Raw genomic sequence first — 27,989 nt, forward strand, 5'->3', positions numbered from 1 at the left:
TGGAGATTCCAGAATATGAGCTCGTGTTTTTGGGGCCTCTGCTAATCGTCTATTAACAGTGCCAGCGGCAACATTTCAGATTTTTACTGTCCTATTCTCATTATCTGTTGTAGAAATTAGGCCTCTGTTAATTAACGTACCACAGAAATGTGGTTGGTGTTCAGCTTTGAATGAGTTGGGAATGGGCTCAGACAACTCATACAAACGTGCGCACATGCACACCTCTGTGAGCTGATTTGATTAAAACCGTACACCTCTTATTACTAGGTAATGGACAGAGGGTCACTGAGGGGAGATTATGGGGTGGTGTGTGCTAACAAAGCCATATCAATGAAGGGGTCAGTATGGGGGGAATTGTCAACTTTACACACACACACACACACGTGTGGAGAAAACACACACACCACCTAACTTCCTGGCAATACACGCTGGGTCCTTTAAAAATGATGATATCATCTCATCTAGTGTGTGTGCCTCATTACCTTGCCTTTCTGCCAGTTGAATTGAGTTCAATGCCCGCATGCACCCACACACACTTGCACAACACCTAAATATTTTGGCTGCTGCACAGTAGTTTCCCTCTCCATCAAAGATAACCCCAACAATAGCTGACCTTCCATTCCCAATGAGATTTGTCTGTTGTTATTGAGCTCTGAGTGCCATTCAGTTGGATCTGATATGAACTCACTTTAACCTTTACTTCATACCCATCCCGGATCCGGGAGCATCCTCATCAAAAAAGCTGACTAGCATAGCCTAGCCTAACGGGACAGGGATATCATATAATATAATTTCATGAAATCACAAGTCCAATACAGCAAATGAAAGATAAACATCTTGTGAATCCAGCCATCATTTCCGATTTTTAAAATGTTTTACAGCAAAAACACAATATGTATTTATATTAGCTAACCACAATAGCCAAACACACAACGGCATATTTTCACCATGTTTCCACCGCATAGGTAGCCTTCACAAAACCCACAAATAGAGATAAAATTAATCACTAACCTTGAACAACTTCATCAGATGACAGTCTTATAACATCATGTTATACAATACATTTATGTTTTGTTCGAAAAATGTGCATATTTAGAGCTGCAAATCGTGGTTATACATTGTGAATATGTAGCAACAATTCACCAAAATCTCCGGAGATATTTTGGACAGTCACCTTATCTAATCAAAGAACTCATCATAAACTTTACTAAAAAATACATGTTGTACAGCAAATGAAAGATACACTGGTTCTTAATGCAACCGCTGTGTTAGATTTTTTTAAATAACTTTACTACAACATACAAAATGCATTATTGTGAGACAGCGCTCACATATTCTCCGCCCTGTTAGGGTCAACATATTCCACAGAAATACGAAATAACATCATAAATTGTGTCTTACTTTTGCTGAGCTTCCATCAGAATGTTGTGCAAGGAGTCCTTGGTCCAGAATAAATCGTTGTTTGGGTTTAGAATGTCCATTTCTTCTGTCGAATTAGCAACCTTGGCTAGCCATGTGGGGTGAACATGCCCATCAACTCTTGGCGCAAAGAACGAAAAATTCCAAAAGTCCCAATAAACGTTGAATAAACTGATACAACTCGGTTGAAAAATCCTACTTTATGATGTTTTTCTCATATGTATCAAATAAAATCAGAGCCGGAGCAATTCGCCGTGTATACCGAACGCTCTTCAGAAGACAATGTCGAGGTCCCCCGCGCGCCGTCGACAACAAACAAAATACCGGACCTGCCACTCCAAAAGCTCTTATTCGGCCTCAGATCAAGCTAGACACCCCATTCAACCTTCCACTGCCTGTTGACATCTAGTGGAAGGCGTATGAAGTGCATACATATCGATAAATAAAAGCCAGTTGAATAGGCAGGCCCTGAAACAGAGCCTCGTTTTCAGATTTTTCACTTCCTATATGGAAGTTTGCTGCCAAATGAGTTCTATTTTACTCACAGATATAATTCAAACAGTTTTAGAAACTTCTGAGTGTTTTCTATCCAATAGTAATAATAATATGCATATTGTATGATCTAGAACAGAGTACGAGGCCGTTTAATGTGGGCACGATTTTTTCCAAAGTGAAAACAGCGCCCCCCTATTGACAATACGTTTTTAAGCTCCTGAGTGGCGCAGTGGTCTAAGGCAATGCATTTTAGTGCAAGAGGTGTCACTACAGTTCCTGGTTCGAATACAGGCTGTATCACATCCGGCTGTGATTGGGAGTACCATAGGGCGGCGCACAATTGGCCCAGCGTCGTCTGGGTTTAGCCGGCGTAGGCCGTCATTGTAAATAAGAATTTGTTCCTAACTGACTTGCCTAGTTAAATAACATCTGGTGCTGGGATTATTAGCAACTTTGCCTTCATGTGCACACTGAGCAAACATAATTGTAACCACCTGAATGTGCATGACTCTGGTTGTCTACTCTATGAAATGCTGAATCACTTCAAAGATTGACTTGACCTAGCTAATCTACCTCTAGTCAGTAGAGGATCTCAAAAGAGACCATCAAAACATAATGTCATTTCAATAAGAGTAATGGGCTGGTTTGCTGACAACTGACAGTCATCAAAGGAGTAACACACAGTGGGGTTTAATAATGTGGCTACATTGTACAGTAGGCCTATGTGCTCCATATTCATTTGTCCATCTATAAGATGTCTTATCCAGTAGCTGAGGAAAGGGTATGATACTTAAATAAATAAATGTGTAGTTATTCCCTTTACCATTAAATGGTTTGTTTCAAGGTTTTACTGCTAACCTACAAAGCATTACATGGGCTTGCTCCTACCTATCTTTCCGATTTGGTCCTGCCGTACATACCTACACGTACACTACGGTCACAAGACGCAGGCCTCATAATTGTCCCTAGAATTTCTAAGCAAACAGCTGGAGGCAGGGCTTTCTCCTATAGAGCTCCATTTTTATGGAATGGTCTGCCTACCCATGTGAGAGACGCAGACTCGGTCTCAACTTTTAAGTCTTTACTGAAGACTCATCTCTTCAGTGGGTCATATGATTGAGTGTAGTCTGGCCCAGGAGTGTGAAGGTGAACGGAAAGGCTCTGGAGCAACGAACCGCCCTTGTTGTCTCTGCCTGGCCGGTTCCCCTCTCTCCACTGGGATTCTCTGCCTCTAGAATCGGTAGAGATACTCTATTACAGGAGCTGAGTCACTGGCTTACTGGTGCTCTTTCATGCCGTCCCTAGGAGGGGTGCGTCACTTGAATGGGTTGTGTCACTGACGTGATCTTCCTGTCTGGGTTGTTTCCCCCTCTTGGGTTGTGCCGTGGCGGAGATCTTTGTGGGCTATACTCGGCCTTGTCTCAGGATGGTAAGTTGGTGGTTGAAGATATCCCTCTAGTGGTGTGGGGGCTGTGCTTTGGCAAAGTGGGTGGGGTTATATCCTTCCTGTTTGGCCCTGTCCGGGGGTATCATCGCATGGGGCCACAGTGTCTCCTGACCCCTCCTGTCTCAGCCTCCAGTATTTATGCTGCATTAGTTTGTGTCGGGGGGCTAGGGTCAGATTGTTATATCTGGAGTACTTCTCCTGTCTTATCCGGTGTCCTGTGTGAATTTAAGTATGCTCTCTCTAATTCTCTCTTTCTCTCTTTCTTTCTCTCTCTCGGAGGACCTGAGCCCTAGGACCTTTAACCATGCCTCAGGACTACCTGGCATGATGACTCCTTGCTGTCCCCAGTCCACCTGGCCGTGCTGCTGCTCCAGTTTCAACTGTTCTGCCTGCGGCTATGGAACCCTGACCTATTCACCGGACGTGCTACCTGTCCCAGACCTGCTGTTTTCAACTCTCTAGAGACTGCAGGAGAGGTAGAGATACTCTTAATGATCGGCTATGAAAAGCCAACTGACATTTACTCCTGAGGTGCTGACTTGCTGCACCCTCGACAACTACTGTGATTATTATTATTTGACCATGCTGGTAATTTATGAACATTTGAACATCTTGGCCATGTTCTGTTATAATCTCCACCCGGCACAGCCAGAAGAGGACTGGCCACCCCTCATAGCCTGGTTACTCTCTAGGTTTCTTCCTAGGTTTTGGCCTTTCTAGGGAGTTTTTCCTAGCCACCGTGCTTCTACACCTGCATTGCTTGCTGTTTGGGGTTTTAGGCTGAGTTTCTGTACAGCACTTTGAGATATCAGCTGATGTAAGAAGGGCTATATAAATAAATTTGATTTGATTTTGATTTGATTTCTCACTTACTGTAGGCCAAAAATCTTACACAGGGCTTTTTGCCCTGACAAGAGGTTGTGGTTAATTGAGAAAATGTTGAAGAAATGGGTATTTCGGATTAACTGGAGTATTGTCACTTAGAGGAAAACATTAGTAGCTCCCAAATATTTTATTATCTAAAATCACAGTTCATTGTGGTTTCACGAGTCATTTGGGAAAGAAAATAAAACAACTATATGGGAGAAACAGTGCATTTGAGGTAATGGTATAATCACAATATAGCCAAATTAGTAATAACAGTCACAGATTGTTGCTGGACAATATTGTATGTAGCAGTGTGCTCCAAGGGATACAGTCTTTTATAGTAGGGTGGGACTGGTAAGGCTTTCAGTCAATTACTTTTCATATTTTTTCCAATTCAACAGAAAAACTTTGACAGTTCCCAGTTACCCATATGAATAGTGAGGTATTTTACAGTCTTGTTTGTGCCAATAGTTTGTCACGGATGAATAGGAGTGGAAGGTAGGAGTCAGGTGCAGAGAGCAGAGGGTTCAAGAAAAGTAGGTACTTTTATTCCGGCACAAACGGTCATGCCCAAACACAGGGCAGAAAACACTGACCAACCCAAACACAGGGTAAAAACGGTCCGGAGCACAAAACCACAGCCAACACTAAACGTGAACACAAAATAATCACCCACAAACTAGAGCCGGCCTAACAAGCTTAAATAGGCTAGAAAATAAAGAAAACACAAATAGGAACAGGTGCAACTAATAAGACAAAACTAACAGAAAAGGAAAAAGGGATCGGTGGCGGCTACTAGGCCGGTGACGACGACCGCCGAGCACCGCTCGAACAGGTAGGGGAGCCAACTTCGGCGGGAGTCGCGACATAGTTATGTAGTCCAATCTGGCATAGTATCAACATTGTAGTGAAGAGAGAGTAATAATACCAATACATGTTGTTTCTTTCTTCTGAGAGAGATATACAATACACACTACTTCTTTAAATAAGTGCTTGTTTTTAGCTTGAATTGAAGTCATCAAATTCAGATTAACCAGAAGTACGTGAACGGCCTCCAACACAGTGGCTTCCTAGAAATTTGGTATCAACAGCAATAACAACTGAGGGATGTGGTCATCTTTTTACTACAGCCTACTACAAGGTCAGACAGTGTAAACTCATTACTACAGTACTCTACTGTATGCAATGTCTGCCATTCCTATTTAGACCATTTTCAATCCATAAACAGTTGACAGTACCACTAAATATTGGATAAATGTACCAATGCAGAATAACTATTAACTAGCTATTGCAGAATATGATCCAGGCATTACATGTATGTACACTACACACACAGGTGTTATAACTGTGCTGTAAACAAATATATTCTATCCTCCATGTGACTGTCCAACCTGAAGTTGTTTTTCCTCTTATCTCTATGCACACATCACTGTTGTTTATTTTCTTCCACATATCTTTAGCTTTCTTTCACTGAAAATTGAGGTAATCACATGCACAGTTGTATTCACATCTTACACTGTACTACTCCTGCTTGCATAAGCAAGAAGAGGCAGTCCAGTCTGGCCAGCCAATGAAAGTACTTAGGGGTGTGCTCCTCGAAAAGAACATGCTGTCCTGACCTAAATTAACTCCGTTCAAACCTGGCTGCAGTGAAAGCCAACCTAAGTGGCTGTCACGAGTGGTGTGTTTTTCTTAATGCGTTCCTGATTGGATAAAGCGAGTGTCAATAACATTAGTTTTCACCCATACGGTAGTACAGGACCTGCCCTCACTATGCGTGTTGTTTTTAAATCGAGAGTCGGTGCAAACCCCTGAAGAGAGAATGGCGCGCAAATCAGCCCAAGATCTGTAATAGAGAGTTGTGCGTAATTGTTTTGATACCACATAAGAAACGTGTATATTGGGATGGTTGTAAAGTATCCTAGACACACTAGTGTAGTTTGCACATTACAAATTAGGTTGGTTACCTTCTCTCTCTGCAGCGCGAGCTACGTGTAATCGAAGTCCAAAGATTTTTTTTTTTGCACATTCTCTTGAGCATGTCTCGTGGAATCTATAGCGTTTTCAATTCTAAAGAATCTCGTCACTCAATTAACAGTAGCGTCATGCATTTTTTCAACTGTAGCATTATCATTTAATGTTTTTATTTAACCCTTATTTTACCAAGTAAATTGACTGAGAACACATCCTCATTTACAGCAACGACCTGGGGAATAGTTACAGGAGAGAGGAGGGGGGATGAATGATCAAAAGTTGCAACTAGTCGTTGTCCTTTCAAATAAGGATCCCTTAGGCTCGCGTCCTGCTGCGCAACTATAATTCCTGGGTGACTAGTCTATACGTGAGTTTTTACACATTATCAACCATATGTCATAACTAATACCTTTACTAGCCTACTGCCGAGGTTGGCCCTGGCACACTATAGCCTAAATTAAACAATGTATAGCATACTGTGACAATGTGGACATATGGAGGAAAATGAATGGGCACATAATATGCAATTATGAAAATTATAAGTAATTTTTTTATTTAACCCAATATAATTTTTTGAGCAAATGATTGCCTTTTTCAGAGACACAATACAAAATATACAGGTATATTTTTAATTAGGCTCAGTTTTGCAACCTTTTGTATCCAAAAACAACATCTAAAAAAAGTATTTACATAAAAATGCACTAAAAATGCCACTTTGGATATCCATACAACCACAAAAACCTGAACAAAAATAAGTTACTATAATTTTTACAAGGAAATATACAAAGGTACACTTCAAACTTTATTACAGTTACATGCAGTGTAACTTTGTCTTTAATCTATATAGTGCCATGTCATGCTCAACATGAATTCAACACACAATAAGAGGCAAATTGTTGATTCACATATTTATGTTTGCAAAGTGCCCAGTGGTTATAACACATCTGAGAGCGTAGGCTACTCTGGTCAAACTGGAGCACATTATAAATAAGTTAAAGGAAACCAACTGATTTTAGGGCGGCATAATAATAATAATAATTAATACTGCAAAATGGGAACTCATATATTCTAACTTTTTCCAATAATTTCTAACTATGCAATGAATAAGCCCTATTCATTTAATAATTTTTCCATAAAAATAAAACAAATGTTGAAACTTTGGCAGGTTCTTTCCCTTTCGCAGTAGGAAAACTTAATAATAATATATTATTTGCATGTAAACTTTTATCTAGTTAGGTCATGTAACATATAAGTCATTCTGATTGACAGTATGGCCTTAGTGTAGCGTTGGGTCAATTACATTCAAATTCAGTCAATTCAGGAAATAAACAAAAATTCCAAATATTTTCTCTCATTGAAAAGCATTGAGGAAAATTGGAATTTGAAGACTTTGTTTACTTCATCAATGAAATAGAATTGACCTCAACCCTAAAGACCAGCTTTTGAATAATAGGCCTACCAATGAACACTGCAAAAAGCCACAAAATAGAAACAACTGATTCTTTGATGAGATACCTGATTTAGAAATAATCTGCATTTATGACTATCAATTATACCTGAACAAGGATATCATATGACCACTTTTACAAACAAACAATATATTTTTGAAAACTGCACAGCAATTCTTCAAGACACGTATTTTATCAACATAATAATATTATGTTTTATGTGCTACATATGAAACATAGGTAGTAAAAATAAAACTGAGCAAAAAGGGAAAAACATTTTGGCACACTGCTACATTTTCTGCTTTTGAAGCGATTGGATTAAATTGAGTGCCAAAACTTTAGTGTAAATATTCAGTGCTTGCACAGCCTCCTTCCCTCCTAAAGGCAGGCCATTTTGTATCCTGTCTTCTCTTCTATCCATCTTCTCTTCTTCAGGTCCTGAAGTACAGTATTCAACGAAAAAGGAGGACTTCTCAGCGCTGTGGGGAAAACCAATTCATATTAGCTCTGTTCACAGAAGGGGTTATGGGTACATAGCCTGAAGGTTATAACACATACATAGTAAAGACAGTTTAGTTGTCCAGTATCATGCATTGTGTATTCTGTTGAAGCAAGAAAACAGTGCAAAAGTGTACATTAAATGTCAACATGTCACTCAAGACAGACTGCTGCAGAGCGAGAGAGCAGCAGCTTGCAGAGCTCATTCTCTTGAAAACAACCCTTCCTCATACAAAGCCTGCTGATGACGTGTTACTACTGTTCTGCACTTGAACTAGGCTTGCTTAAGTTAATATTAGACCAGATAGCTGGGGCGTTTACGAAAGTGTGTCATCTACACTTTTTAACATCTCACTAAGGCTTCACATTTAAAATCCAACATAGGCTTAACAACTGAAATGCTTATGTTAATAATAAGGTTATTAGAACAACCGGGATATGCTCCTTTTACAGTATGAAATTGGAAATGCATGATGATGAAGTTCTTTCTTACCTTGGTATTAGTGTTCATGTGTCCTGGAATCGTTTTTGCTGGGTGTCTGCTCTACTGACTTTGACACAACTTCATCCTCTTCACTGGAATGCAACTTTTTACCTGTACTTTGGGGTTCTGATAAAACACAATTTAAAGATATGTCAGTAAACAGCAGTTTTTCTACAAAAAGCTAATTTCCCGCCCTGTTGAATAGTTCAGAAATTAGGTTTATCATCAAGCTAAACAGCCAAGTCAAATCAAATTGTATTTGTCACATGCGCCGAATACAAGTGTAGACCTTACAGTGAAATGCTTACTTACAAGCCCTTTACCAAATAAACTAAAGTAAAAAAATAATAATAATAATAATAAGCAAAAGTGGTTATATAATCATGCTATTCATTAGGCCAGAGCAAAACAAACATTCAAAACTCAAGATGAGGAAGAAATAAGTACCAACGGAATCAAGCGGTGTGCGGTACAAAGTATAGGCTTTCTGCGAGTGTATCAGTGCAGTGACGCAGAATCTCGCAGATTGCAACAATTTAATTCGACTGTGCCATATTGTGCGATGGAGACTGTCTGAATTGTTTTTGATTGGTGAACTAAAATCCTCAAGTACATTTTCAAAACTGCATAATTTACCTGGATTTGCAGGTCTTTTCCTTGCCCCGTTGTGAGAGTGGTGACAATCCGTCTGTCTCTCGTTCTTCTCGGATAGCTCAGCCCCGTTCGCAGGACAGCTCCGTCGGACTCCGTTATCATGATTCCCGTTATGGTCCACATTTCCAGAGGACCAGACTCGCTTATGAGGCGGTCTGCTGTAAAAGTCTGGCACGTCACTGCTTTTCATCGGTTCCCATTTATAATCTCCCTGGGGAAGGGGCTCGTCGTTTAGAAAATCAAAATTCCATTTGTCAATAAAAACCTTCTCCATCTCTTTCATTTGAACCAAACACTCCCTCCCAAATTCGTCATGATCCACCGATCCGAAAAGATTTCTGCAAATCTGGGGCTTCATGTGATCCGTCGGTCGCGGATCCACCCTTTCCAACGTCGGACTCCCATTCGAAAGACTAACATTTGACATGTTGTTACACATATGAAAACGACCCTAAATCGTGACGGTTTATCACAAAAAACAAGTATTCCTTTTAAATAAGCGACCTGGTTCACAAGATGGAGACGCATGCATAGCATCCGTAAAACAGCCAACGTGATTACCCCTCAATCTGCCCGACTAGTGAAGGTTTAGTTCTGTTGGTTGTTTTCTGCCGTTTGACTACGGAACTAAGTCATCTGTGCTGTACCAAAGATGATGGATATACTGACGAGATACATGTCCCTAACAATGGGAGTCGTTGTCCACAAGCGGCACCCTGAGCTGTCTAGCTCCCGCCTATCCTTTCTTTGGATTGGTGGATACATCTTATTATTGTAATCAGTTTTTCAATATTCGATGACGGCTGTTGACGTCAACCGCCTGTACTGAATGGGGAGAGATGCTATGCTACTAGCCTCATTTCATTAATATGCATAACCATCTCGAGACAACTCCAATATAAAGTGTTTTTCCTTAAAAGTTGCCGGGATGTTACGTCTTTCTTATATCAGTATACTCGTAACAACTTAAATATTACGAAACTTATATTCGATCAAATTAACCTCACTTAGAAAATAATCCATACTTTTTTGTTGAACAAATTCGACATTCTTAATGACCCCATAAAAAAACGCCTTGCTTGGTGGGCGAAACAACGAATAACACCTCCTGCTGGAGGGAGACAGATGTTTTTTGCTGTTGGGCCTCTCTCTTCCTCTCCCTGGCTGTACCCAATATGGCGCTACGGCTCGTGTATACTAGCACGCAGTAAAATGTAGTGCTGCTTCGGCCGCCCAGAGTGGCTCGCTTGTGGGCGTGCTGGCAACATATGGCAGCTACTCGATTGTGCGTCAAGAATTCAGCATAGCAAGTTTGTAGGAAGGTCTGGTTATTAAATGGGTTAAGAGTTTAATCCATTCTTCATTTCATTAATTTATTCAGAGGTAAATGGTAATATGCTCTAAACCGCTCTGGTGACAAACAAACTTTGCTGCCCTGTTTCCAATCGTCCACAATTGCTGGGAGAACCTGTTCAAGTAAGTTAAGTAAATACATTTAGAAAATGTAAAAAAAAAAAAAAACATGTATTATGAGCTAACTAGCTACAGTGCAGGCTAACTCAAATGAGCTGCTAGGTATCTAGCCAACTTTACATACTGTAACTTCATATTAGCTAGCTATCTTGTATTTATCACTGTAAAAAAAAAAAAAAAAATCGAAACGCATTTGTAGGTAGCTAACGTTAGTTAACAGCCATGCAGGAGGGTGAAAGGATAGCAGCCCCAACTGTCAAAGTGAGAGAGTAGGCTTTTCTGGATAGGGCAGGTACTTTTGTGTAGTTCCAGTCCCTACAAGTGACGACGGAGATAATTGTAACAATATTCAGTGCGGTCTAATTTGAGTATAATGAAGTCTGTTTCTGTGCTCAGAGCTGTGAAAGCCTGTCTGCGTATGAAGAGGTACCAATGAAGTGCAGTGGTTCTCAGTGCTGGGGACTCAAAGGGGAGCACTTTTTTGTTTTTGCCTTAGCACTACACAGCTGATTCAATTGGTATTTATGTATTAATTAGTGATGATATCCTTGATATGACCCTGCTATTGTCACATGCACATGCATCTATCTATCCAATGTTATCATGATTTGTTATAAGGGTATTATATTTTATTATAAACTGTGTGGTGCCAGCCCTGAATGCTGATTGTCTGACAGCCGTGATATATCAGACCGTATACCACAGGTATGACAAAACATTTATTTATTTTTACTGCTCTAATTACGTTGGTAACCAGTTTATAATAGCAATAAGGCACCTCTGGGGTTTGTGGTATATGGGCAATATACCACAGCAAAGGGCTGTGTCCAGGCACTCCGCAATGTGTCTTGCCTAAGCAGTGGTATATTGGCCATATACCACACCCCCCCGTGCCTTATTGCTTAAGTAATCTACAATGACCTGGTGATGTAGAAGTCTAATAATGACATCATCTTACATATTCCTACAGATACTTTGTTACTGGAGATTCCTTCAAACTGATTTCCTAGTTACCGTGTAGGGTACTGCAAGGTTGGGTGACCAGGGCCACCTGGGACTGCCTCCTGGGGGAATTCATGCGTGTGAAGACTACCTGTGTCCTGCATAACTTCATGAGTATGGACACGAGGACCTGGAGGGGTTCTGCTGCCGTGTGCCAGAGGAGAGGTCTGCTGGATGGGGACCAACAACACAGCACGGGAGGCAATCCATAAGTGGGAGATCTTCACCTCCTACTTCTTCGAAGAGGGTGCTGGCCCCTGGCAACAGCATATACTACACTGTAGATGGCTCTTTTAAGAGCCATCCACATTGCAATAAGAGTATTCTTCCATTTACTTAACATTTTAACATTTAAGTCATTTAGCAGACGCTCTTATCCAGAGCGACTTACAAATTGGTGCATTCACCTTATGATATCCAGTGGAACAACCACTTTACAATAGTGCATCTAACTCTTTTAAGGGGGGGGGTTAGAAGGATTACTTTATCCTATCCTAGGTATTCCTTAAAGAGGTGGGGTTTCAGGTGTCTCCGGAAGGTGGTGATTGACTCCGCTGACCTGGCGTCGTGAGGGAGTTTGTTCCACCATTGGGGTGCCAGAGCAGCGAACAGTTTTGACTGGGCTGAGCGGGAACTGTACTTCCTCAGAGGTAGGGAGGCGAGCAGGCCAGAGGTGGATGAACGCAGTGCCCTTGTTTGGGTGTAGGGCCTGATCAGAGCCTGAAGGTACGGAGGTGCCGTTCCCCTCACAGCTCCGTAGGCAAGCACCATGGTCTTGTAGCGGATGCGAGCTTCAACTGGAAGCCAGTGGAGAGAGCGGAGGAGCGGGGTGACGTGAGAGAACTTGGGAAAGTTGAACACCAGACGGGCTGCGGCGTTCTGGATGAGTTGTAGGGGTTTAATGGCACAGGCAGGGAGCCCAGCCAACAGCGAGTTGCAGTAATCCAGACGGGAGATGACAAGTGCCTGGATTAGGACCTTCGCCGCTTCCTGCGTGAGGCAGGGTCGTACTCTGCGAATGTTGTAGAGCATGAACCTACAGGAACGGGTCACCGCCTTGATGTTAGTTGAGAACGACAGGGTGTTGTCCAGGATCACGCCAAGGTTCTTAGCACTCTGGGAGGAGGACACAATGGAGTTGTCAACCGTGATGGCGAGATCATGGAACGGGCAGTCCTTCCCCGGGAGGAAGAGCAGCTCCGTCTTGCCGAGGTTCAGCTTGAGGTGGTGATCCGTCATCCACACTGATATGTCTGCCAGACATGCAGAGATGCGATTCACCACCTGGTTATCAGAGGGGGGAAAGGAGAAGATTAATTGTGTGTCGTCTGCATAGCAATGATAGGAGAGACCATGTGAGGATATGACAGAGCCAAGTGACTTGGTGTATAGCGAGAATAGGAGAGGGCCTAGAACAGAGCCCTGGGGGACACCAGTGGTGAGAGCACGTGGTGCGGAGACAGATTCTCGCCACGCCACCTGGTAGGAGCGACCTGTCAGGTAGGACGCAATCCAAGCGTGGGCCGCGCCGGAGATGCCCAGCTCGGAGAGGGTGGAGAGGAGGATCTGATGGTTCACAGTATCAAAGGCGGCCGATAGGTCTAGAAGGATGAGAGCAGAGGAGAGAGAGTTAGCTTTAGCAGTGCGGAGCGCCTCCGTGACACAGAGAAGAGCAGTCTCAGTTGAATGACTAGTCTTGAAACCTGACTGATTTGGATCAAGAAGGTCATTCTGAGAGAGATAGCAGGAGAGCTGGCCAAGGACGGCACGTTCAAGAGTTTTGGAGAGAAAAGAAAGAAGGGATACTGGTCTGTAGTTGTTGACATCGGAGGGATCGAGTGTAGGTTTTTTCAGAAGGGGTGCAACTCTCGCTCTCTATCTTAGCTATGTCAACTGCAGTTATTACATTTCCCAGTTTCTCTCCTTTTGATTTCTACTTCTCAGGTGAGGGTGCTGTTCAAGTAAGGGTGATGTCTGTACAAAAACAAAACGGGTGCTTTTAAGAGTCACCCATATTGAAAACATTTAGAACAAGTAGACACCCTATAACCCACACCCTTGTGTATCAATCTGATTGTGTTGTGCAGTAAGCAGGCTCAGGTGTATAACTGTGGCTCCTTCCACCTTCAAAGAATGGGCAAGGGGACCAACCTTGGAGAACTGTAAGACACTTGATTATTTCTATTCATATAACTACGCTATATTGTTTGTCCTCTGATCTGCAAGTTTTTCAGTATTAAGTACTTTGCAGCCACTTAGTTTAGACACCAGGTGAGACCACACAAACAGATTGGTGCAGTTCAGGTATGAATCTGAGATTATTTTTCAGTCATATCCAATACCAGGAGTATCAAATTCCAGTCTTTGAAGGATGGTGTGTCTGTCTGCATGTGTGTATGTATTACAATTATACATTTCAACAGTGTTTACCAATCCTGGTCCTGGGACATCAATGGTTACACATTGTAACTAATAAACTAGAAACAGGATTTAACTAGTTATTGGCTGATTTGTATTTCATATACAGTGATCCCTCGCCACTTCGCGGTTCACTTATCGCGGATTCGCTATTTCGCGGATTTTCATAATGCATTTTTTATTTTTTTTTGGTGCATTGTGCTCTGCATTCTGATTCGCTAAAAACTCACTCCCGCTTCTTGTATCAAAACATGCTACGAATTGTGCTATCATTTTGTCGTCTCGTGCAGTTATGTGTACGTACATAAAACAGCTTGGCAAATTTACATTAAGTTGGCCAGGAAGGAAGGAAGGACTAACGCTTGGTCGCTTAGCAACCATGGTGCGAATGGCCACTGAACTTAAGCGAGTAGCTGAGGAATGGGACCCTTTGATGAGCCGTTCATTACAGTTCTCCAACGTAATCGATGGTGGCATGTCGGTGTACAAGGATCTTTTTGCAAAGAAGAAAAAAGAGCGACAACAGCTGCCTATCACTATGCTCTTCTCCCGAACAAACACACCTGCACCGCGGGCTTCAGAAGAAGAGAACACTGCAGAGCGCAGTCAGGATGCAGCGGCCCAGTCTGAAGAGCAGTGAAACGGCCTACACGTGAGTCACTGTATTTGTATACATGTAATAGTTGCTAATTGTAAAAAAAAAAGAAGTTTTCTATTTCGCGGATTTCACTTATCGCGGGTCATTTTCGGAACGTAACCCCCGCGATAAACGAGGGATTACTGTATACAGAAATATAATTTAAAAGACAGTACACTACACTTCCTATGCATCATGTAAATACTCTAAAACCGGTAGTATTTCATCAAATGAGACTTAATTTCAACCAGTAAAGAATGTGAAACGCTTTATTGAAAGAAGTTCATTATCCAAGTGTTATAAATAGATGCATTATAAATATTATAAATACAAGTTCAATCTGTACCTCAATGCACATCTGTGGTGTATTATAAAAACAGAGGAAGAAAGAGGAGGTGGCGAGAGGTGTAAAGACAAAGGGAAAAAGGTAAGAACATAGGAGCAGGGAAGACAGCATATGATTAATGAATCACAGTGGTGCTACCCAAATATTCTCTCAGTTCATCACAATTACATAATAGTGTCTCTAGGTGGCCCGAAGGTTATCTTAAAAGCGGGTGAGGTGGCGATGATGGGACTGGGGGTTGGCATCCTCTCACATCAAAACATATCTGCAGACGAAAGACAGATGGAGTGGGCATGTTTAAGCCTGATGTTTTTATTCTAACATTGTTAGACATAATAAGCAGGAGGTGAAATGCAAAACTGACCTTGGATCATTAACTCTGGGACTACTGCATCTATCTGTATTTCAGTGTAAAGCATCTTTTTAATAATACTTCCTGTTGACCTGACCAAGTGACCTCTCACCTCTGATCATAATGTGCCCTCTGTCAGCCAGTTCAGATGTGGGAGGGGTTCACCGACACAGCTGATATAACCTAGAGGATTTAAGGAGAAGAGGGATGAAGTGAAGGAGAGACTTATTGAGAAAATAAGGTAGTTAGAGACAATGTTCAACAGGAATCTGTTTGTGTGGTCTCACCTGGTGTCCACACTAAGTGGATGCAGAGTACTTTATACTGAAAAACATGTACAGAGATGACGACAAACAATATAGCGTAGTTATATAAATAATGATGTTTCTAACTATTCTCCATGGTTGGTCCTCTCTTCTATTCTTTGAAGGTGGAAGGAGCCACGGTTATACACCTGAGCCTGCTTACTGCACAACACAATCCATCAATCAGATTGATACATGTAGGTGTCGGTTACAGGGTGTCTGTCTAATTGTTCTAAAGATTTTCAATATGGGTGACTCTTAAAAGCGCCTGTTTTGTTTTTGTACATACATCACCCTTACCTGAACAGCACCCTCGCCTGAGAAGTAGAAATCAAAAGGAGAGAAACTGGGAATTTAATAACTGCAGTTAACATAGCTAAGTAAATGGAAGAATACTCTTATTGCAATGTGGATGGCTCTTAAAAGAGCATTTGGTTGTGCATAGTGTAGTCTATGGTGTTGCCAGGGAACAGCACCCTTTTCGAATAAGTAGGAGGTGAAGATCTCCCCCCCACGGATTGCCTGTCGTGCTGCGTTGTTGTCCCCCATACTTGAAACATCCTGCAGAGCAGCAGACCTCTCCTCTGACACACGGCGGCGAGCTGCAGATCCCCTCCAGGTCCTCATGTCCATACTCATGAAGTTATGCAGGACACAGGTAGCCTTTCACATGCCTGAATTCCCCCAGGAGGCAGTCCCAGATTGCCCTGGTCACCCAACCTTGCAGTGCCCTACACAGTAACTGTAGGCAATTTAGACGTTTACATCACCAGGTCATTGTTGGTTCTCTCATCTCTCTCTACCAAGACTATTTGCATTGCCCCCCCCCCCCCCTCTCTTTTACACCGCTGCTACTCTGTTGTTATCATCTATGCAGTCACTTTAATAACTCTACCTACATGTACATTACCTCAACTAACCGGTACCCCCCCTGTATATAGTTTCGCTATTGTTATTTTACTGCTGCTCTTTAATTACTTCTTACTTTTATTTCTTATGTATTTTTTAAAACTGCATTGTTGGTTAGGGGCTCGTAAGTAAGCATTTCACTGTTAGGTCTACCTACACCTGTTGTATTCGGCGCATGTCACTAATACAATTTGATTTGATGACTAAAGTATAATATCAGATAACAAATCATGATAACATTGGATAGATGGATGCATGTGCACACACATGTGCAGCATGTGACAATAGCAGGATAATAATCAAGGATAGCATCACAAATGAATACATAAATACCACTTGATGATGAGTTGATCATTCGAATCAACTGTGTAGAGCTAAGGCAAAAACAAAAATGTGCACCCCTTTGAGGCCCCAGGACCATAGCTCTTCATTGGGACTTGATCTGCAGACAGGCTTTCACAGCTCTCTGTATCTGAGGACAGAAAAATTCACAAGAAACAGACTTCATTATACTCAAATTAGACCGCACTGAATATTGTTACAATTATCTCCGTCCTCACTTCTAGGGACTGGAACTACACAAAAGTACCTGCCCTATCCAGAATAGCCTACTCTCACTGACAGTTGGGGCTGCTATCCTTTCCCGCTCCTCCATGGCTGTTAGCTAGCTACCTACAAATGCATTTCTATTTTTTTACAGTGATAAATACATCAAGATAGCTAGCTAATATGAAGTTTAGGTAGCTGGTGATATTTAATTCACTTTGCTAGCTATCTATACAGTATGTACATTTGGCTAGATAGCTAGCTACATTAGCAGCTCATTTGAGTTAGCCTGCACTAAGTAGTTAGCTAATAATACACCTTTTTCTTTTTTACATTTTCAAAATGTATTCACTTACTTGAATAGGTTCTCCCAGCCATGTGGACGATTGGAAACAGGGCAGCAAAGTTTGTCACCAGAGCGTTTTAGAGCATATTACTATTTACCTGTGAATAAATTCATGAAATGGAGAATGGATTAAACTATTTAGTCAATTTAATAACCAGACCCTCACACAAATTTGCTATGCTAAATTCTTGACGCCCAATCGGACGTGCTGCTATATGCTGCCAGCATGCCCACAAGCAAGCCACTCTGGGTGGCCTTAGCGGCACGCAGCAATTTACCACTTGCTAGTGTACACGAGACATTAGAGAGGAACTACTAGTTGGGGAATCAGATTGACAGGGAAGAAAATGAGCTTCATTGGTTTACGAACATGTAACCACCCATATTTCTTTCTTAAAGGTGAATGTGGCTGTAGGAATATTGTGTTTTTAGAAGTTAAACAGATCAACCCATTCAGATAAAAATGGTATTGCATTTTTATTGGTTTATGACAAAAGAAAGTGGATTACAGTCTTGTATGATCTGTCATAGAATGACACTGTCAGTTTTTGGAACAAGGGAAGGAGATTCTTGTTTGTAATGGTCTCCCTAAAGAGTTGGGAGAGAGGGAAAGGTTCTGTGGAAGTATACCTGTCCTGCATTTGGCAATGTTGGGTTCAGGGTTCAACATCTCCATTTTGTTTGTGCTTTTTAAATCTGCTTCCAGTCCAGAGTGACATCTCCTCAGTGTTAAATGCCTTCCATCATAGTTGGCAGCTCACCTATTGTCAACTGACTTTGACACAATCTGACTATCACTGCAGTTTAGTGGTTACAATTGCTTATGTACTTGGAGTTCCCTCACTGGGACACATACCATTTAGTATTTGTCCAAAATGGCTCCCTATTTAGTGCACTACTTTCAACCAGGGCGCAGGCGGTTTTGGTCAAAAGTAGTGCACTAGTATAAATAGGGTACCATTTGAGGCATACACAGAATGTTCCTTGGGAGCAGAGTTCTCATTTACTCTGCAAGATCAACAAGTCAGTGCATCTTGTTTTATAAACATTGTCGTCATCTATAGAAAAATAGCATTTCTATCACTGCTTGGGCAAAGCATATTTCATAAAGTGCAAACTACATGTATTTCTGGTAGTATATATATATTTTTGTCAAATTTCTCCATGTTATATTGAAATATTAAACAAGGTACATTATATATTTTGACGTTGGGACTCATTGTATTCAGCTGCTGTGAATGAGGGATGTAATGAACTGTCATTTTCAGTCTGGTAATAAGTCTTTACTGACATCTAGTGGTAAAACTGTATGACACCAAGTAGAATCCCTTATGTGGCCCAGAAGTTATGTTCAGTTCAAACCATTTCTCCCAAAACAGAAACGTGTCTATTCCAGCGGGGTATATCACAAGAGAGTATCGCCCTAAGTGGGAATACTACCCGGGTCACCTGACCAAGGCAAGCACGCTAGCCACAACCCTAAGAGATATCTTCCAATTGAAAGGCTAGAGATTTTCCTTCCTGAAGTACCTCCAGAGTCTTTAATTTGTGTCTTACAGAAATCATGAAACATCTGTCTTTGATGGCTGCTTTTTCTTGGCGAGCTCAGCTTGAATGTGAGGGGGGAACTGGTCCAAGTGTTTGTTCACACACTGCATGCAGAATCGCTTGGAGTAGAAAAGGCTGCAGCCCTGGAAGAAGAGAAACAAAAATAGTAACAAACACATTAAGCAAGCACACTATCACTGCAATGTTATGACATATAAACTCAGCAAAAAAAAGAAACGTCCTCTCACTGTCAACTGCGTTTAATTTCAGCAAACTTAACATGTGTAAATATTTGAGACAAACTGAACAAGTTCCACAGACATGTGACTAACAGAAATGGAATGTGTCCCTGAACAAAGGGGGGGGGATCAAAAGTAACAGTATCTGGTGTGGCCACCAGCTGCATTAAGTACTGCAGTTCATCTCCTCCTCATGGGACTGCACCAGATTTGCCCGTTCTTGCTATGAGATGTTACCCCACTCTTCCAAGGCACCTGCAAGTTCCCAGACATTTCTGGGGGGAATGGCCCTAACCCTCACCCTTCGATCCAACAGGTCCCAGACGTGCTCAATGTGATTGAGAGCCGGGCTCTTCGTTGGCCATGGCAGTACACTGACATTCCTGTCTTGCAGGAAATCACGCACAGAACGAGCAGTATGGCTGGTGGCATTGTCATGCTGGAGGGTCAAGTCAGGATGAGCCTGCAGGAAGTGTACCACATGAGGGAGGATGTCTTCCCTGTAACGCACAGCGTTGAGATTGCCTGCAATGACAACAAGCTCAGTCCGATGATGCTGTGACACACCGCCCCAGTCCATGACGACCCTCCACCTCCCAAAATGGATCCCGCTCCAGAGCACAGGCCTCAGTGTAATGCTCATTCCTTTGACGATAAACGTAAATCCGACCAACCCTGGTGAGACAAACCCGCGACTCGTCAGTGAAGAACTATTTTTGCCAGTCCTGTCTGGTCCAACGACGGTGGGTTGTGCCCATAGGAAACGTTGTTGCCGGTGATGTCTAGTGTGGACCTGCCTTACAACAGGCCTACAAGCCCTCAGTCCAGCCGCTCTCAGGCTATTGCGGACAGTCTGAGCACTGATGGAGGGATTGTGCGTTCCTGGTTTAACTCGGGCAGTTGTTGTTGCCATCCTGTACCTGTCCCGCAGGTGTGATGTTCGCATGTACCGACCCTGTGCAGGTGTTGTTACACGTGGTCTGCCACTGGGAGGACGATCAGCTGTCCATCCTGTCTCCCTGTAGCACCGTCTTAGGCGTCTCACAGTACGGACATTGCAATTTATTGCCCTGGCCACATCTGCAGTCCTCATGCCTCCTTGCAACATGCCTAAGGCATGTTCACGCAGATGAGTAGGGACCCTGGGCATCTTTCTTTTGGTGTTTTTCTGAGTCAGTAGAAAGGCCTCTTTAGTGTCCTAAGTTTTCATAACTGTGATCTTAATTGCCTACCGTCTAAGCTGTTCGTGTCTTAACGACCGTTCCACAGGTGCATGTTCATTAATTGTTTACGGTTCATTGAACAAGCATGGGAAACAGTGTTTAAACCCTTTACAATGAAGATCTGTGAAGTTATTTGGATTTTTACGAATTATTTTTGAAAGACAGGCTCCTGAAAAAGGGACGTTTATTTTTTTGCTGAGTTTAGAACCTGGGTGTATTCACTAGGAACCAAGCGAACGAAACGGGGAGGGACCTACCTGAACTTTTCCAATAGAAACTGAATTCATTTCATCTTGCAATGGAAACGGTTTACTCCGTCGATCAGCGTGCATGCATATGCAAGGGAAGTCTGTTTTTTTGGGGGGGGAGGGGCAGCGTGCACTTTAGTCTACATCGTTGCGTTCCACCCAGAGAGGAACTACAGGGGTCTTGGGCAGCCAGAATAGCTTACCAAGCAAGAGGGTCCAGGGCACTCTGACTGTAGCTAGTGACGACATTTGAAATTCCAGATCCGGTGTTATATGCCATTTTGTCTACAAATACTAGCTAGCTAGCTACATGTCTGTCTAGTGTTTTCTTTTGACACTATCTTTTAGCCACAGAAGCAGAAACAAACGTGTCTCCATGGATTCCAATTGCTAGAACTGCTCTTATTAGTCAGAAGAAGAACATTTAAAAAATGACAGAAAACACTACAAGAGGGAGACTGGAGAATATATAAATCATTTCCATTAAAAACACAGGCACTGGGCTGCCCATCATTCACACCAGCTTATTCACACTTTACTTTGTATCGGGGAGGGGGAGGGGGGGGTTGATCAGCTATAATATTGCTGATCGATTGTGGCTTCCATCAATGTAATTGTCTGCATAATTTCCAATCCCCCATATATATTTTGTACATTTTTCCCTAACCATACCACCCCTCCCCTAATTGGAGTAAACTAATGGACAACACTTAAGCTTCTACTTAGAGCTTATACAATGCATTCAGAAAGTAGTCAGACCCATTCCCTTTTTCAACATTTTGTTACAGCCTTATTTCTAAAATTAATTAAAGAAAAAAACAAACGGATACATTTTATCTACACACAATAGATGAATAAAATTAAGCTTAAGTGGAGCACTTAGAATACTACTTTTTTCCCCCCCTCTCTCGATGGGAAAACGTTTTTTTTATTAAGTTGAAGATGTGCTCTTTATGACAATGTTAAAATTAGGTGAAATCAAAAGTACATTTTTTACTCACCATCACAATTTAAATTATATCACTGCCAAAGTTTTGGCTTGGTGGGTGTAGACTAGATGTCATAGCCATACATTTCTGGAATATTGTCGGGGTATTATATGAATTTGAGCAAAGATGCAAATGTACAGTACATGACAAAGTATGTGGACATCTGCTCGTCGAACAACTAAATTCCAAAATCATGGGCATTAAATCTGGAGTTGGTCCCCCATTTGCTGCTATAACAGCCTCCACTCTTCTGGCAAGGCTTTCCACTAGATGTTGGAACATTGCTGCGAAGGCTTGCTTCCATTTAGCCACAAGAGCATTAGTGAGGTTGGGCACTGATGTTGGGTGATTAGGCCCTGGCTCGCAGTCAGCGTTTCAATTCATCCCAAATGTGTTCGATGGGGTGGAAGTCAGGGCTCTGTGCAGGCCAGTCAAGTTCTTGCACATGGATCTCGACAAACCAAACAATTTCTGTATGGACCTTGCTTTGTGCACGGGGGCATTGTCTTGCTGAAACAGTCAAGGGCCTTCTCCAAACTGTTGCCACAAAGTTGAAAGCACAGAATTGTATATAATGTAATTGTATGATTTACCTTCACTGGAGCTAAGGAGCCTAGCCCAAACCATGAAAAACAGTCCCAGGCCGTTAATTCCTCCTCCACCAAACTTTACAGTTTGCACTATGCACTGGGACAGGTAGCGTTCTCCTGGCATCCACCAAAACCCAGATTCATCCGTTGGACTTCCAGATAGTGATTCATCACTCCAGAGAAGGCGTTTCCACTGCTCCAGAGTCCAATCGGGCTCCAGAGTCCAATAGCCTAGTGGTTAGAGCGTTGGACTAGTAGGTTGCAAGATCGAATCCCTGAGCTGACAAGGTCAAAATCTGTCGTTCTGCCCCTGAACAAGGCAGTTAACACACTGTTCCTAGGCCGTCATTGAAAATAAGAATTTGTTCTTAACTGACTTGCCTAGTTAAATAAAGGTCAAATATAAATATATATTTTTTTTTTTAAATGGCGGCAGGCTTTACACCACTCCAGCCGACACTTGGCATTGGGCATGGTGATCTTAGGCTTGCGTGCGGCTGCTCGGCCATGGGAACCCATTTCATGAAGCTCCCGACGAACAGTTCTTGTGCTGACGTTGCTTCCAGAAGCAGTTTGTAACTTAGTAGTGAGTGTTGCAATCGAGGACAGACAAATGTTATGTGCTAAGCGCTTCAGCACTCGGCGCTCCCGTTCTGTGTGGCTTACTACTTTGCGGCTGAGCCGTTGTTGCACCTTGAAGTTTCCACTTCACAATAACAGCACTTACAGTTGACCGGGGCAGCTCTAGCATGGCAGAAATTTGACAAATTGAGTTGTTGGAAAGGTGGCATCCTATGACGTTGCAAGTCACTGAGCTCTTCAGTAAGGCCATTCTATTGCCAGTGTTTGTCTATGGCGATTGCATGGCTGTGTTCTTGATTTTATACACCTGTCAGCAACGGGTGTGGCTGAAATAGACAAATCCACTAATTTGTAGGGGTGTCCACATACGTTTGTATATAGTGTATGTACATGCAACTCTGGAATACATTTTAAGGCATTACATGCATTTTAGCAAAGATGCAACATTTCAAATGTATCTACATGTATTTGAAATAAATTGTACGTGATGTTAAATATTTTGAAATGTATTTTTTTCATAAGGGTGACTAAGCCGAAATAAAATTACTGGATATTACTTTATGACATTGACATCATATATTGTACAATGAGACAACAGATTTCAGCCATTTCATGCTCATTATTTTCGGCAATATGAGCAAACAACGTACCGTTCCAACACAAACTGTGATGTGGCACAAACTGCAGTTGGATCCCAGGATAAGGAACCTCTCTCCGTCTGGACTGAAAGGATCCTTGGTCACAAAACACTCTTCCAACAAGCTGATGGAAAAGAAACAAAAACATGATGAGTAAATGCAAGAGCTACAACTTTCTGAAAGGTTTACTTTACACCTCATGAGTTGACAGTCATAGACACACACTAAACGTTCGCTAGTTTGGGCCACTAGAGACTCCACTATACTAAATATTCTAGAAGCCACTAGCCAGGGACCAACTACATTGCATGCCATGTTAGCCAGTAAGCATGAGCAAATCTTGAGTTCACACTTCGCTAGTGTTATCAAAACTTTACTCACACAATAGCCCTGGTATTGGGTGGCTTCTGTCCGTAGTATGTGAATGGTGTAGATAAACTGCACAAATGGCAAGTAAATATATTCTGAGGAACCGCATCCGTGCTTGACTCCATTGTTGTGAACGCGAACGTGGTTCTACTTCCTGGTTTCTTTTCTTCATTTGTGGGACGTGTGCAGCAGCACGGTTCTACCACCACGTAGTGGACTGGAGTGATAATGCTGCATCCAAGAGGTCAAATAATGTAGGCCTACTGTACTTTGCGTTCAACTTTCACTATGGTCAACTGTCTATATCCAAAAGGAGTACATATTTTTCAGTTACTGCAGGAGCAGTAGACAAATATATTCATGACATTCAAAGTACTACTTTACAACCAAACTAAGACAATGAAATTGACTTTTTAAAATGGAAATATTCTACATAATTTATTTAAAATTCATCAATATCCAATTAATTAATTCACATGACTGAACAACACAGTTGATAACCCCACCAAATTGTAGGTGTACATCACTGTCTCCCAGCAGTTTCTCTCAGACCTTGGCTAGCAAACCACTGCACAACCTCAAAAGATGAAATACTGTAAATCTGATCAACACTACTTGAGATAAAACATTATGTTCAAGTTAATGACATCTATTGTAGCTAGCTATGTCACTGAATGGTCACTGATCATCCTGACCTGAATATACCAACCATTGTTACTACAAGTAGACAGGGAGGTATAGAGAACAGGACCTAATTGATATCATTAACTGGTCACAGTCCATACTTATACTGTCATGATGAAATTAGAGTATTGGAATATAGTGTAGATATGATATGGTAGAGTTTAATACACACAGTGTACTTTATTATGTTAAAAACATAACCCTAAACTGCCATGTAGTTTCTAATGGATTATGTGAATATGATATGTGCAACATATTTATTTTGATAGTGGTATGTAAAGAGACACATTGGAAAAAATGGAGGGTCACGCAAATGCATGAGATAAGGATATATTTTTTTATACAGGTGTCCCTTTCACCTTACTCTCAAATTGTTGAAATATTTACAAAATAAAGTATCGAGGAGCTTAGCAGAGCCATGGCTTTGTTTGTGGTTAAAAAGAAGAACCTCTCTTCTCTAAGTTAGGCACGCGGAACACATACCACCTGGTACGGATACAGGAAGGTGACGAGTGGAAGACAGCCTTCAACACTGCTAGCAGACACTATGAATACCTGGTGATGCCATTCGGTTTGACCAATGCTCCTGCTGTGTTCCAGGCCCTGGTTAATGACGTTCTCTGGGATATGTTCAACCGGTTCGTGTTCGTCTACCTCGACAACATCCTCATCTTTCCCGCTCGACTCAAGAACACGTTCTCCACGTCCGACAAATCCTCCAGCGTCTCCTGGAGAACCAGCTGTTTGACAAAGCCAAAAAATGTGAGTTCCAACGCTCCATCATCTCCTTCCTTGGATACATCATCGCTGCTGGGAATGTGCAGATGGATCCCGGAAAGGTGAGAGCGGTGGTGGATTGGCTCCAACCCACGTCCAAAGTGCATTTGCAACGTTTCTTAGGATTTGCCGTTTTATCCGGAGTTACAGCACCCTGGCTTCCCCCCTGTCACCACTCACCTCTCCCAAGACCACACTCACGTGGTCCCCAGCGTTCCTGGACCTTAAGCACCGCTTCACCACAGCTCCCATATTGATCCATCCGGACCCGTCCCATCAGTTCGTGGTGGAGGTAAACACTTCAGATGTCGGAGTGGGGGACCGTCCTGTCCCAGCGTTCTGCCCTGGACCTTAAGCTGCATCCCTGCGCCTTCTTCTCCCATCGCCTTCTCCCATCGCCACAGAGAGGAATTATGATGTGGGGAACCGAGAACTACTTGCGGTGAAGATGGTCTTGGAGGAGTGGAGACACTGGTTAGAGGGGGCGAAACTTCCCTTCATAGTGTGGACGGACCACAAGACCCTGGAATATCTCCGCACCGTCAAGCGTTTCAACTCGGGGGGCCCTGCTAGCCGGATGTTTGTACCAGACGCTGCCCGCTCCATGGTTCCGGACATCTCCACGTTCGTCGCAGCCTGCACCGTCTGTGCTCAGAACAAGACTCCTTGGCAAGCTCCGGCTGGCCTCCTTCAACCTCTTCCTGTCCCTCACCATCCCTGGTCAGATATATCCCTGGACTTCGTCACTGGTCTCCCACCAGCTGATGGCAACACCACTATTCTCACCACTATTCAACACCACTAACCTGGTGGACAGGTTTTCCAAAGCCACCCATTTCATTCCCCTCCCCAAGCTACCTTCTGCCAAGGAGACGGCCCAGCTCATGGTGCAGCACATCTTCCGGATCCTTTGACTTCCAGTGGACATGGTTTTGAACCGTGGTCCTCAGTTCTCGTCCCGGATCTGGAAGGCATTCTGCACACTCATTGGGTCATCGGCCAGCCTGTCCTCCGGGTTTCATCCCCAATTCAACGTCCAGTCAGAGCGTGCCAATCAGGACCTGGAGACGACTCGTCGGTGCCTCGTCTCGGCCAACTCCACCACCTGGAGCCAGCAACTCTCGCCAGCAAGCCCAGTGGCCTTCCCTGCTCGGCCACTGGGCTCTCGCCCGTCGAGTGCTCCGTGGGTTATCAGCCCCCGCTGTTCCCGGAGGAAGAGGAAGAGGTCAACATACCCTCTGCCCAGATGTTCGTCCGCCGCTGTTGGCGTACCTGGAAGAGAGCTCAGTCCGCTCTTCTCAAGACCAACTTCAGGTATCGTCGACATTCGGACCGCCATCGGACCCCGGCTGCCCGCTACCATCTTGGGCAGAGGAAATGGCTGTCCACTCGGGATCCCGCTAACTTTCCCCCAATTTTATTGGCCCTTTCCCCATTTTCAAGATTACAAGCCGCTCTGCTGTTCATCTTCTGTTGCCCCATACCCTCCTTTTACATCCCACTTTTCATGTTTCTAGAATTAAACCTGTCTCACAGCCTTTTGTCTCGTTTCCAGGTCCACCCCTCTCCCCCGTCTCATTGACGGCCAAACTGCGTACACGGTGAGGCTTCTCCTGAAAGTTCAGCCAAGGGTTAGGGGATTCCAGGACCTGGTTGACTGGGAGGGTTATGGTCCAAAGGAGAGGTGCTGGGTCCCTGCTAGGAACATCCTGGACCCAGCCCTCATCGCTGAGTTCCATCACCGGCACCCCGATCAACCAGGTATGCGCCAAGGTAGGACTCCATGTGGCGTCCCTAGAAGGGGGGTACTGTCACACCCTGATCTGTTTCACCTGTCTTTGTGCTTGTCTCCACCCCCTCCAGTTGTCGCCCATTTGCCCCATTATCCCCTGTGTATTTATATCTGTGTTCTCTGTTTTTTTTTTTATCAAATCAAATTTTATTTGTCACATACACATGGTTAGCAGATGTTAATGCAAGTGTAGCGAAATGCTTGTGCTTCTATTTCCGACCATGCAGTAATATCTAACTAAGTAATCTAACAATTTCACAACAACTACCTTATACACACAAGTGTAAAGGAATGAATAAGAACATGTACATGAAAATATATGGATGAGTGATGGCCAAACGGCATAGGCAAGATGCAGTAGATGGTATAGAGTACAGTATATACATATGAGATGAGTAATGTAGGGTATGTAAACATTATATAATGTGGCATTATTTAGTGGCTAGTAATACATTTATTAAATCCAATTTGTCATTATTAAAGTGCCTAGAGATTTGTGTTAGTATGTTGGCAGCAGCCACTCAATGTTAGTGATGGCTGTTTAAAACTTCTTGCGACTACAGGGGGTGCTGTTCCGAATTAGCATTTTGTCGTCTCCAAATTAAACTGCCTAGTACTCAATTCTTGCTCGTACAATATGCATATTATTAATTCTATTGGATAGAAAAAACTTTCTAGTTTCATACAACG

The 27,989-nt window shown here is 42.8% G+C and overlaps 2 protein-coding genes across 5 annotated transcripts; both read right to left on the bottom strand.

Moving 5' to 3' along the window:
* Positions 1–6,729: 6,729 nt before the first annotated feature.
* On the bottom strand, positions 6,730–10,028 carry cdkn1ba (cyclin dependent kinase inhibitor 1Ba). Its single transcript, XM_071386871.1, has 3 exons — positions 9,269–10,028; positions 8,642–8,758; positions 6,730–8,129 (listed from the first exon to the last, which is right to left on the bottom strand). The coding sequence occupies exons 1-2, from the start codon at positions 9,723–9,725 to the stop codon at positions 8,649–8,651; spliced, it is 567 nt and encodes a 188-aa protein (XP_071242972.1). The 5' UTR covers positions 9,726–10,028; the 3' UTR covers positions 6,730–8,129; positions 8,642–8,648.
* A 5,039-nt stretch (positions 10,029–15,067) lies between these two features.
* cdpf1 (cysteine rich DPF motif domain containing 1) lies at positions 15,068–24,259 on the bottom strand. 4 transcript variants are annotated; one of them, XR_011673037.1, is made up of 7 exons: positions 24,059–24,213; positions 23,690–23,801; positions 19,178–19,311; positions 17,631–17,718; positions 17,062–17,200; positions 15,627–15,697; positions 15,068–15,427 (listed from the first exon to the last, which is right to left on the bottom strand). XR_011673037.1 is itself a non-coding variant. In XM_071386873.1 (3 exons), the coding sequence occupies exons 1-3, from the start codon at positions 24,169–24,171 to the stop codon at positions 19,183–19,185; spliced, it is 354 nt and encodes a 117-aa protein (XP_071242974.1). In that variant the 5' UTR covers positions 24,172–24,259; the 3' UTR covers positions 19,133–19,182. The 4 variants fall into 4 exon arrangements, 1 of the variants encoding a protein (XP_071242974.1); XR_011673036.1 differs by having other exon boundaries at positions 15,802–17,200; XR_011673035.1 differs by having other exon boundaries at positions 15,627–17,200.
* Between the last annotated feature and the right edge of the window lie 3,730 nt (positions 24,260–27,989).

Source organism: Salvelinus alpinus, chromosome 37, assembly GCF_045679555.1.
Source record: "Salvelinus alpinus chromosome 37, SLU_Salpinus.1, whole genome shotgun sequence".
Classification (NCBI taxonomy): Eukaryota; Metazoa; Chordata; class Actinopteri; order Salmoniformes; family Salmonidae; genus Salvelinus; species Salvelinus alpinus.